The sequence below is a fragment of the Arachis hypogaea genome, chromosome 1 (assembly GCF_003086295.3).
Source record: "Arachis hypogaea cultivar Tifrunner chromosome 1, arahy.Tifrunner.gnm2.J5K5, whole genome shotgun sequence".
NCBI classification, from domain to species: Eukaryota; Viridiplantae; Streptophyta; class Magnoliopsida; order Fabales; family Fabaceae; genus Arachis; species Arachis hypogaea.
In genome coordinates, this window is record NC_092036.1 from 108,733,703 (window position 1) to 108,746,738 (window position 13,036).

General features: G+C 32.4%; 1 protein-coding gene and 1 pseudogene across 1 annotated transcript; one reads left to right on the top strand and one right to left on the bottom strand.

The window, feature by feature from the left end:
- Positions 1–4,977: 4,977 nt before the first annotated feature.
- Positions 4,978–10,262, top strand: LOC112708972 (putative phospholipid-transporting ATPase 9; annotated as a pseudogene).
- A 521-nt stretch (positions 10,263–10,783) lies between these two features.
- LOC112708980 (probable calcium-binding protein CML15) lies at positions 10,784–12,645 on the bottom strand. Its single transcript, XM_025760895.3, has one exon. It carries the CDS (start codon positions 11,542–11,544, stop codon positions 11,047–11,049), a length of 498 nt encoding a protein of 165 aa, XP_025616680.1. The 5' UTR covers positions 11,545–12,645; the 3' UTR covers positions 10,784–11,046.
- Between the last annotated feature and the right edge of the window lie 391 nt (positions 12,646–13,036).

A 13,036-nucleotide genomic window follows, 5' to 3' on the forward strand; every position in this document is an offset into this window, starting at 1 on the left:
GCACTCTTAATCTCACCTTACTTAATCTACTCTAATATTATTTAATTTTTACATCCATTAAATTAACACAACAAATCTTAATCACACACTTTGTTAAACAAATTTAATCACTGATCTAACAAAAATCCTAACAAAATAATAAAGTCACAAATTAATATATAAAAATAAAATAACCATACCAACAATAAATCTGATGATAGTAGCTGTAGGATCTCTTTAATGTAGTGGTAACAGAGACGACAGTGATGACAACGTGAATGGCAACCACGGCGTAGGATGCGGTGGGGATAGTAGCAGTAGCAGAATCGACAATGACGTGTAGCGGTGGCTCCAGTAAGTACTCCAGGCGCACGGTGACAATGACTATAAGCTCCTGATGAGCTCCCGGCAGTGGCGACGGTGATAGTTCGATGGAGAGAGAGAGAGAGAGAGAGAGAGAGAGAGAGAGAGAGAGAGAGAGAGAGAGAGAGAGAGAGAGAGAGAGAGAGAGAGAGAGAGAGAGAGAGAGGGGTTTTGTATTTGAATTTTAACTCAATTTTTCCGTTGGATTTACTATCGGAAAACGACGTGTTTCAGTAAACCATGATATTGGCAGAATATAGCGACTAAAAATCCGACAGTAACATTGGTGCTGGTGAGTTATATTTTTGCGCCAATAATTACCATCGGTTTTAGCATGGAAAATCTCTTGCGACGATAACCTTTTATGGCGACGAATTTTTACTCTTTTCCGTCGAAAAATCTGACGATAAATCCGCTGGTACAGATCGACACTAACTCCAATGGTAATTCCGACGGTACTCAGTGATTTTCTTGTAGTGTGCGAAGGAGAAGGAGAAGAAAAAGAAGAAGAAGTGCGTGGTGTGAAAAACGGTTATAACAACTTGGTTGGACTTAGTTAAGTATTTTGCTTGGTTGTAGAGATTTTTTCTTAAAAGTTAAAAGTGTAGGTTAAAAGTATGTTAAGGGTGCGTTTGTTTCTAAGAACGGGACAAGACAAGACACTGAGAACAAGACACAAAGGACAAAGATATAAAAAATTGTGTTTCTATATTCAATTTGGTGATAAATTAGAAGAAATTATAAAAATTCAATTTATTCTCATTTTTTTCATTAAAAAATTTTGAGAAGAAAAATATAATAATAAAAAAGATATTTATTAAAAATTAACAAGAATAGTGAGGAAAAAATAAAAAATAAGTTGTGTCTCTTGTTAGTTTTTCTATCTTTTCTGTCAGGATGGATACAAAATATACTAATTTAGTGTTTTTAGACATAATGTCTCTATTTATGTCTCATCTGTTAAATACGATTTTGTATTTTTGTGCCCCTGTCTCAGTATTCCAATCCTATAAACAAACGCAGCCTTATTGAATCATTATAAACTAGACTAAATGAATTGAATTGATAACTAAAAATGATGATAAAAAATAATAAATTATGATCATTTTAAATATTTTTAAAAATAATTATTTTTACCAATATAATATTACATAATTAAATATATGTATAAAATTATTTTATACTAATATTATTTCGAAATTAAATTCTCCAAAGTATATCATATTCTACCTCTACTTTTAAATTTTGCTATGTTAGAAACTTGCATTATTATGGCATGGAGCGTGGTTATGGCCATTAGTGTGTACCATATTCTACTTTATTCTGTATTATATATTTTTTTATTGGTTAGTTAGAAAGTTTAAATTATATCTGGATAATAAAATTAATGGTGCAAATATATACTAATCATTTTATCTAGAAACTTCAAATAAAGCCATCATCGTAATGAAGGAAAAGAACTTTGTATCAAAACCACGTGTATTTAATTGTTGATGTATTTTTAATGAGACTATTCTATATATTCATTATATTGTTGTTATCTTTTAAATAACTCCATATTATTATATTTCAGAATTCTTATTAAGTCAACCTTACCGGCATAAAGCGGTTCAATAAATTAAAGTAAAAAGCTGTTTCCCGGTTAAAAATTATATTTCAATTTTTAAACTTAAATCCAAAATCCAAATTAATGGGTCAAGACATTTTCAATCTTGATTAAATCTTTGTTTTATTTATCCTGGAATTCATATAGTTATAGCTAGAGCCATCTTAAAAATAAATAAGTAAATAAACAAAACCTCTCAATTTTTGTTAAACGAAATTGTTATAACTTATAAGACCTACAAATAAAATTTCAAACTAACAACATTTACTATATATATATATAGCTATTAGCAGTCAACCAATCGATACTATGGAAAAAAAATATTTTTTCGTGTTTATATTTATAGTCAAATTTTATTATATAATTTTTTTTTTACCAAAGATAAGAAGATTCGAACTGACGACATCTTAAATGAGTATAGGAAAATTATGCCATTTGAAGTATAATTCATTAACAAATTTTATTATATAATCAAAATTTATAAATAATATAATTAAATTAGATTTATATTTATAATAAAAATATGAATAAATCATAGAATTGTAACAGTGATTGATTTTTATGTTTATGAAAAATTTAATTATGTTAATAATTAATTATTCTACTAAAAAACCTAAAACATGTATAAATATATACGAATATAATAATTAATTTGATAATTGATTTTTATTATTGTGCAGAGATATTTTGTTAAATTAATGCAGAGGAATCATACCATTTTGAGAAGAAAAATTATGGTGGTTGTATGTAGTAGTAATTTAATTAGTAAGTAGTAATTATAATAATAATTAAGAGCATGTGAAGGGGCAGCCTCTTTGACCTAACCCTTCTCCCACGCATCGTTAACGTATTCTCCAAATTCCTAAAATACAACATCTTTGGACTTTTGTTATCTTTGGATTTACACCTTCCTTTTCTCTCTCACCAACTCAACCCAATTATGCATCAATTTTATTTTACCATTTTATTAAAAAATAATATCTGCATATATACAAAATATTAATTATCATATATTTATTTATAAATACATATATAATTTAATTTAAATATAATTTATATTTTAATATATTTATAAAATCAAATAATTAATTTAATAATTAATTTTTTATGTACTTCTAGTATAATTGTATTCAACTTGTATTTTGTCAGATCCACTCCATTAACATTATTAAACTAAACTTTCATTTACGTAACTTTCTTTTTCCCCTCATCATCATTTGTATTTAAGTGGCTTTTTCAATGAATCTTATCTTATTGTGATAGATATATGTAGTTTAAAAAGTTAAAAACAGGTACAATGTCATCAAATGAAATAAATGGAAATATAACGTATAAAAAGAAAATAAGAAGATACCTATTCTTTTTTAGATTATACTAATAATATTCTAGAAAGCTTTTGACATTTACCTAGAACTAAAATCTTCATGAAATTAACTTAAAAGTTAAACATGAATTAATTTAATTTATAGCTTAGCTAATTATTACAATAAATTTTCATTATGTAATTTCGATTCATTTTTAAGTTAATTGTGTCCTAATTATTATATAATTTCGGTTCATTTTTGAGTGAATTAAGGTATATTTGGATTCGTTATTCTGCACAGTTCAAAGTTTTTTCTCTCCACCTTCTAATGCAATATAGCAATAACAACACCAACAAAATATGCGAAGAAGGAGAAGGAAAAGGAACAGGAGCAGGAGTAAAAGAAGGATAAGGAAGAGGAAGAACACGAAGAAGAAGAAGACGACGACAATAACATAGCGGATGTAATCACGTTCTTTTTAATGAGGGTGATTTTTGTTGGATCTATTTGATTGAACTTAGATGACAATATTACTTAGATGTATAACATATCTGTATTTTTTATTATATATTAAATTAAATATGTTAAACATTTAAATAGCAAAAATAAAAAAGTACAAAAGCGTTCTAGATCAACAAATAAAAGAAAGTTATAAATCTAAATCTAAATCTAAATATTGTTCATGTATAATGGCGGAACTTTAATGGTACCAATCTTGGTTTCTAGACAAAAAACTTTCTAGAAAACCTATATGTGCAAAATTTTCAGCGCGCTCATTAATTAGCCTCCAATTATTTATTTGAAAACTTGAATTAAATAAATTTTTTTCATCTTAGCAGTTAGCATTTAATTCGGGTTCTCCTAAACTACGCCAACGCTATACTTGCCAGCCAGAACCTGTGTTCTATAATCTATTCTTCTATATTTGTCATTTGACAACGACACATGTTACTTTCTGTAGCTATATTTTTATGTGGTATTTTACTATTTATATATATATATTTAGTATTTTAATACATATTTTATACACACAATATTTAATTGTGGTTGATTTTTAGTATAAAAGTGGTATGATTTAGTATATATTAGTATTAATTCAGATATGTGTATATCTCTTTTTATATACATATTAATTATTATGAAAATATTGATATTAAAATGATATCAATTATAAAAAGAAATAATTATATTTTTATAGGTATAAGAATATTTGACGTATAAATAATACTATTATATTTATATATGTCATAGTAATTAAATCATTATTTGTTAAGCAAAATATATCTTTTGTTTTTGATATTTATAATTTTTTTTTATAAAATATCTCTAATATTTAATTTTATCAAAATTATCCCTAAACATTAACTGCGTCTAAATTATTGACGAACTTGAACAATCTAGCAGTTCGATATGGCAAGCTATGTAACGAAATAATGATTTACTGAGTAAAAAAAGTTATGAAATTAGAGAAAATAAATTTGAATTATATATATTTAGACGTGTTAATTTGCTTTTATACCTAAAAACGGGTCATTCTTTTAATCCAATTCATACTAGAGCATGATGTTTCTTTTTCACCCCAGGAGAAAATGTTACACTACTAGAAGAAAAGAATAAAAAAGAAAACTTTGTGAAGAATATTCATGTATTCGTCCATTACGTGAGTCTTGGAGACCAAGCAGAGGGAAAGCATATAGAAACATCTATTAAATTATAAATTTTCACATGTGCAACTTGGAAAAAGTCCATGAATTTGTAAGAGAGAGAGTTTTGGTCAAAATGGGGTGCTAAGTCTTCTTTGTAAATTTCTCAATCAAAGACATTGCCGTGTTCTTGTTCCTATTCAGTTTCATTGACAAGTTATACCTTTCAGCTTCGGGTAGGGAAGGGAATTAGAGGGAAATGAGAGCTATAATAATAAAATTTCATTACTTGTATAATAAGGTGTCCTTTTTCCTTTCTGGGGTCTTATCAATTTGTCTTCATCACTCTTTTCTTTTTTTAGTTCAAGAGTACAGAACTTTTTGTATAGAACTTGGTTTGGTTTGGTTTAGTTTGTTCCATTCTTTCATTCATTTGGTTCAATAAGATCTTGGGTTGGTGTCAAAATCTGGTTTTACGAATTTTTGAGGAGCTTGATTACTTGGAGATTCAACAAAAATGGCTGGTGGAAGGAGGAGGAAGCACCATTTCAGTAGAATCCATGCATTCACTTGTGGTAAAGCTTCAATGAAAGATGAACATTCTCTTATAGGTGGACCTGGTTTCTCAAGGAAAGTTTATTGTAATGATCCTGAACGTGTAGAGGCTAGTCTTCAAAATTATGGTGATAATTATGTTAGGACTACTAAGTATACATTAGCAACTTTTCTACCAAAATCATTGTTTGAGCAGTTTAGGAGAGTTGCAAATTTCTACTTCCTTGTGGTGGCAATTTTGTCCTTCTTTCCGGTTGCGCCATACTCGGCGATCAGCAATGTTGTTCCTTTATTGGTTGTGGTTGCTGCTACAATGGCCAAAGAGTTCATCGAAGATTATAGGCGAAAACAGCAGGTAATATACTAATATTCAGTGATATGGTGTTAGATTCAACTTAAATTATGTTAATTACACTTGTTTTGTTATGAAATATGTTCAATTCTTTTTGGGTCATTTGCATAAGTAGTATACTAGACTAGATTCTGCTACTTTTGATAATTCCTAGGTTGATAAAATTGTGTCTTAATTTCATCAGGATATTGAGATGAATAACAGAAAGGTTAAGGTACATCGTGGAAATGGTGTTTTTGAAACATCTAAATGGAGAAATTTAAGGGTTGGAGACATAGTGAAGGTGGAAAAGGATGAATTTTTCCCTGCTGATCTCATCTTACTTTCGTCGAGCTATGACGACGCGATTTGCTATGTTGAGACCATGAATCTTGATGGAGAAACAAATCTGAAGCTGAAACAAGCACTGGAAACAACTTCAAAGTTGCAGGAAGACTCAAACTACCAAAATTTCAAGGCTATTATCAAATGTGAAGATCCGAATGCGAATTTGTACACATTTGTAGGCAGCATGGAGTATGAGGATCAGCAGTATCCTCTTGCACCTCAGCAGATACTGCTTCGCGACTCGAAGCTGAGGAACACAGATTTTGTGTTTGGTGTGGTAATCTTCACTGGTCATGATACAAAGGTTATGCAGAATGCAACAGAACCACCATCAAAAAGAAGCAAAGTTGAGAGAAGAATGGATAAGATTATCTACTTCTTGTTCTTTGTTTTGATTTTGCTTTCTTTTATTGGGTCCATATTCTTTGGGATTTGGACAAACGAAGACATTGATGATGGAAGAATGAAGAGATGGTACCTTAGGCCTGATGATACCACAGTTTACTTTGATCCCAATAAACCAGTGGAAGCTGCACTTCTTCATTTCTTGACAGCACTTATGTTGTATGGTTACTTGATTCCAATCTCCCTCTATGTATCCATCGAAATTGTGAAAGTTCTTCAGAGCATTTTCATCAACCAGGATGTGCACATGTACTATCCAGAAACTGATAGGCCGGCGCATGCTCGCACATCGAATTTGAATGAGGAACTTGGTCAAGTTGACACTATCCTTTCGGATAAAACAGGAACTTTGACTTGCAATTCTATGGAGTTCATCAAGTGTTCTATAGCTGGCGTTGCTTACGGACGAACAATTACAGAAGTTGAGAGAGCTCTATCTAAGAGAAAAGACTCACCATTTGGACAAAGGTCTAACAACAATGTTGCAAAGCCATCCATTAAAGGCTTTAACTTCACAGATGAAAGGATTATGAATGGAAATTGGGTCAAAGAGCCTCATGCCAATGTCATTCACAACTTCCTAACTTTGTTGGCTGTATGTCATACTGCAATACCTGAGGTTGATGAAGTAACTGGCAAGGTTTCGTACGAAGCTGAATCGCCGGATGAGGCAGCTTTTGTGATTGCAGCCAGAGAACTTGGGTTTGAGTTCTATGAAAGGACACACACGGCTATTTCGCTGCGCGAATTTGATCCCAGAACAGGCCAGAGAATTGAAAGGTTAGTTTAGTTTTCTTTTTCTTGGATATCAAGTCTTCACAATCTGATTTCTTTTGCATTAATAACAGCATGTCATTTCACTTTTTCAGGTCCTACAAACTTCTAAATGTATTAGAGTTTAGCAGCGCGAGGAAGCGAATGTCTGTAATTGTAAGAGATGAGGAAGGGAAACTACTACTACTTAGCAAAGGCGCCGACAGGTTTGTAATCTTGTTCTTCATTTCTTAGACATACTAGTTAAAGATTTATATAGAAACCATTTCAATCTTGTTTTCTTAAGTTCTAAGCATTAATTTCACTTTCATTGTTGCTTGCATAAGCAGTGTCATGTTTGAGAGACTTGCAAGAAACGGAAGGGAGTATGAAGAGAAGACTAAGGAACACATTAGCATTTATGCTGATTCTGGTTTGAGGACCTTGATACTTGCGTATCGCGAACTTAAAGAGGAAGAGTACAACCAATTCAATATAGAATTCACAGAGGCCAAGAACTTAGTGAGTGCAGATCAAGAGCAAATTGTAGAGGAAATAGTAAACAACATGGAGAAGGATTTGATTCTTCTTGGTGCTACTGCTGTTGAAGACAAACTTCAAGATGGGGTAAGTTCATTTCCCCCCCCCCCCCCCCCCCCCCTGAAGTAGAGGAAACAAGATCTTTGCACTCTTTTTTTCGCTTGTGTACTTATGAATCGATTCGTGTGTGCAGGTTCCCGAGTGCATTGACAAACTAGCACAGGCTGGGATTAAGCTTTGGGTTCTGACTGGGGATAAAATGGAGACAGCAATCAATATTGGGTAATTAGTTTAATTTCAAAGATTATCTGTAAATTTTGGATTCCTATTTGCAAATAACATGATGTAACTAATTTGGTTTGTTTTTTTGTAACTGCAGATTTGCTTGTAGTTTACTCAGACAAGGGATGACACAAATCATAATTAGCTCAGACACCCCAGAAACCAAATCATTGGAAAAAATGGAGGATAAGACTGCTTCTGATGCTGTAAGCCTTGAATTTGAACTATAATTTCTTTCAATAGGCATAGTTTGGTATTCCAATGTGCTTCAGGCAATGATATGTTGTATGATTCTGATGGAACTTAACTGATTCTTTAGGCCATGAAGGCGAGTGTTCTTCGTCAAATACAGGAGGGAAAGAAACTACTTTCTAGATCAGATGAAAACGCCGAGGCGCTGGCTCTGATTATTGATGGGAAGTCTCTTACTTATGCATTGGTGTTAAGACTGTTTTGAACTTGTTGCGCGTCTGTTATATGCTGTCGTTCGTCTCCAGCAGAAGCACTTGTAAGTTTTACTTGTAGTTTAATGTTCCTTTCTTATTCATGTAGAAGATAAAAATTTTCAGTCTCTTAAAAGGAATTTCTGTTATAATAATTCAGGTTACAAGGTTGGTTAAGAATAAAACTGGAAGTACAACTCTAGCAATTGGAGACGGCGCAAACGATGTTGGAATGCTTCAAGAAGCAGACATTGGAATTGGTATCAGTGGTGTTGAAGGAATGCAAGCTGTTATGTCAAGTGATATTGCAATTGCGCAATTTCGATTTTTGGAACGGTTACTTCTTGTGCACGGACACTGGTGTTATAGAAGGATCTCATCCATGGTAACAATCTTGTCTTGTGTTTAGTGTTTACACATTCTGTTGCTAAGATTGGTTTTGACAAACTTGTCTTTGTGTTTGGCAGATATGTTACTTCTTTTACAAGAATGTCGCCTTCGGCTTCACTCTGTTCTTCTTTGAGATGTATGCCTCATTCTCAGGACAAGCTGCATACAATGACTGGTTCATGTCACTCTATAATGTCTTCTTCACTTCGCTACCGGTGATTGCTTTGGGAGTGTTCGACCAAGATGTCTCTTCTAAAATATGCCTCAAGGTAGAGAGATTAGAGAATCCTTCAAAACTCAATTGTGATGCCACTCATTTTCATGTCATAACATGTTGCATTTGTGTTCATTTTTCAGTTTCCACTACTATATCAAGAAGGTGTGCAAAACATCCTATTTAGCTGGAAGCGAATCTCCGGCTGGATGTTCAATGGTGTTGCTAGCTCTGCCATCATATTCTTCTTCTGCATTAACACATTGCAGCACCAAGCATTCAGAAAAGGCGGCCAAGTTGGCGAGATGGAAGTCCTCGGAGCCACCATGTACACTTGTGTAGTGTGGGTGGTGAATTGCCAAATGGCATTGTCCATTAGTTACTTCACTTATATTCAACATATTTTCATTTGGGGAAGCATTGCACTATGGTACATATTCCTTTTAGCCTATGGAGCCATTACTCCAACCATCTCAACCACTGCCTTTAAGGTCTTCGTCGAGGCTCTGGCTCCGGCTCCATCTTACTGGATCATCACTCTGCTAGTCCTTGTCGCCGCACTCCTTCCATATTTCACCTACGCTTCCATCCAAATGCGATTCTTCCCCATGTTCCATCAAATGATACAATGGATAAGAAAAGATGGACAAACAAATGATCCAGAATACTGTAATGTGGTGAGGCAGAGATCAATAAGACACAACACGGTTGGATTCACGGCTCGTTTGGAAGCTTCCAAGCGATTCGAAGGGTCTAGACGCATGGAAGCATCCTTCCATATAGAAGGGAGAGCTATGTACCAATGATTGCAGACATTTTTCTTTCTCCCACTTTTTTTTGTATTGTAAAATTCATCCATGAGGACATAGATGTAAATTTTTTCATAGGCTTTGAGGTACAACCTTCTTCCAATTGTACATATTTAAGGTAGAGCAAGCGTCTTCCTCGGGGCGCGACACCAGCCCTTTACCTTGGATTTTGTTCAGATGATTATGAATTTATGATATAGCTTCTTCATGATCAAAGGAAGGTTATGTTAAATAATCATGTTAGTAAATTTTGATGTATTCTTTCATTCATACTATACTACACTTTGTTCATTATTATTCAGAAGATGTTCTGGCTACATAAAGGGTACAGATTAAGAACTTGAAACCAATTCTCATTATTAATAAACAATGAAAAGAAAACTATTTACATAGATAAAGTTTATGCAGGCATGGTATTTCAAACTTAAACACATTAAGTAGGATCAAACATAGAGATCAAAACAAAAGCTCCAAAAAAACCAGCAAAATATCTTGATTGTGTAACTAGCCCTGCCATAAACAATTCTTATGATTGTGATCTAACAATAAAATAACGAGCCAAATTGTGACATTGTTGTCCTGTTGTCCAATTTCTGAATTGTCAAAATGTGTGTTGAAAACACTTATTCAACACAACCAGGCGTTGACAAAGATGCATGTTGGTATTTGGCAAAGCACTAACCTCCACTACTAATTCAAGTAACTGACATCTCATTATTGTATATTCTTCAAGTTGAATACACCATGTCATAATTCATAGATCTAACTCCTAAATTATGCAGTCAGAAAAATTCAAATTCAAAATCACCAATCTACTATTTCAACAAATCAAATGCCCTTATTTGATTCCATATTTCATATGAAGATAATAGCACCGTTACATAGTTTGACATATTTAACTAAAATATATAACATAATATATATCAAACTATCAACATCTTAGATATTATCTTCGGATATCTTCGTGTCTGAGTATTCACCAGATACTAATAGAAAAACTACAGAATTATTATAGTACAAGCTACAGATCAAACAAAACAATGAAAAAGAAGAAAAGAAAAACACAAGAATCTACAAGAAGTTAGTCCAATGAACTTGTTTTCTTCTTGAGTCCTAAGAAATCAGATGCAGAGCGAGACATGATAGCTGCAAATTCATTGAAGCTGATAACACCATCACCATCCGTGTCAGCCTCCTTGATCATCTCAGTCAGCTCGCGGTACGTTAACGGCTGGCCCATCTTCGCCATTGCACCGGCCAACTCGGCAGCCGAGATATAGCCGTTGCCGTCGCGATCAAAGCACTTAAACATGGCAAGTAACTGTTCTTGATTAAGCAGAATCTGAGCATCCATGTCCGGCATTATGGCTCTGACCAGTTCATCAAACTCGACAGAGCCATTGCCATTGGAGTCCATCCTTTTAAGCAGTGCTTGAAGTTGGTCACCCGAGGGTTTCATCCCGAGTGACCTTAGGAGTGCCGCTAGCTCCAACATGGTCAGACTTCCGTCTGAATCCATGTCGAAGCTAGCGAATATCTCCCTCAACTGATTAAGTTGCCGGATTTGAATCTCCGACATGACAGGTAAAATCGATATAATTAAAAATATGTATCTAGAACGTTACAACAAAATATGTGTAGCTGCATATAATGTTGACTTGAGAATGGAGGGAGGAATTAAAGGTGGAAATGATGATTTGGTTTTTGTTTTTGAAGGAAAACAGAAAGCGCGTCGGTGACTAATTCAGCAATCATGAGCCATGATTTATATAATAACTGTTTTTATATTATATAATAAAGTCAGCCAAGTCCTAGTATGTGACTTCTTGGAAACTCAGACATTCTTGTCTTGGTTCTAGTAATTTGGACATGGTCACCAGGGCCTACGGGTGGCAAACGTCCGACCCGACAAAGTCCCCCAATTACTAGTCAAATAATTAATTCACTCGTCTATTTAAACAAGTGTTTGAATTTAAATATCGTTTTATATATGTAATAATTTATTAGTTAACGAAAAATCCTTAAATAATAAAATTTGCATCTGAAATGGATTAGTTTTTGTCTTATGGGACTTAAAAATACTATGAAAATTAAAAAGAAAATTATTAATCCAATTTATATTTTGGGGAGTTATTTATGTCGGTCCAATATAAATATATAGTTACTCTGAAAAAAATGTATGAAAACATAAGTCGATCTAATATAAGAAATAATTAAAATCAGCGATTCAAGATTATTGTTAACGTTAGTTCTTGAACATTTCCTCATTTGTTAAAAGATAAAAGTAGAAGGTGATAGCAAAGTGAGAAAATGAAAAATTTTTGAAATGCGAAGATTTCTTACCATAGGAAAAGATTTGCACAGCCCATAATTTCATGTAATATCAATCTGTTAAGCTGTTAGTTAAGATGAACAGATGCAGTCTATCAGTTTACAATTGTAAAAATATGCCTTTTAAAATTTGCTTAGCTCCGTGTCTTTTTTATTTCCTCCCTTCCTTTTTGCTATAAAGAAAATTCCATTAACTATTTTCAAATTTTAAACTAATCAACAATCTGTAATTGTATTATAAAAATAGTTCATATTTAAATATTATATATTTGTTAGTAATTAAATCGGAGAATGTGTCATGTCTATTATTTGTAAGTAAATAAAATTGAAGAAAAAACTAAAAATGCCAAAAAAAGAAGTAAGAGACACAAAACTATAAATAAATAAATAACTATAAAAGAAAAAACTAGTAGAATTGCCACAATTCAAAGATGATGATGAAAAATCCCTCAACAACCTATACATTATCAATGGAAAAAGAAGTGAGACAGATCGTAGTTTTTAGAATCGACCAAACTGACCTGTTTATTATTTAATAGGATTTATTGGAATTTACACTAGACCATCTGATCCTAGACAAAAAAAAAATTGCAAGTGAAAATTGTTCAAAAAAGAAATCAATAAAAAATTAATAAATCAGTTGAATTGATTTATATTTTTAGTGTAGTTAATTAATTTAAAATAATATATAAAAAATTAAACATATTTTATATATATTATATAAAATTAAATTTCAATTA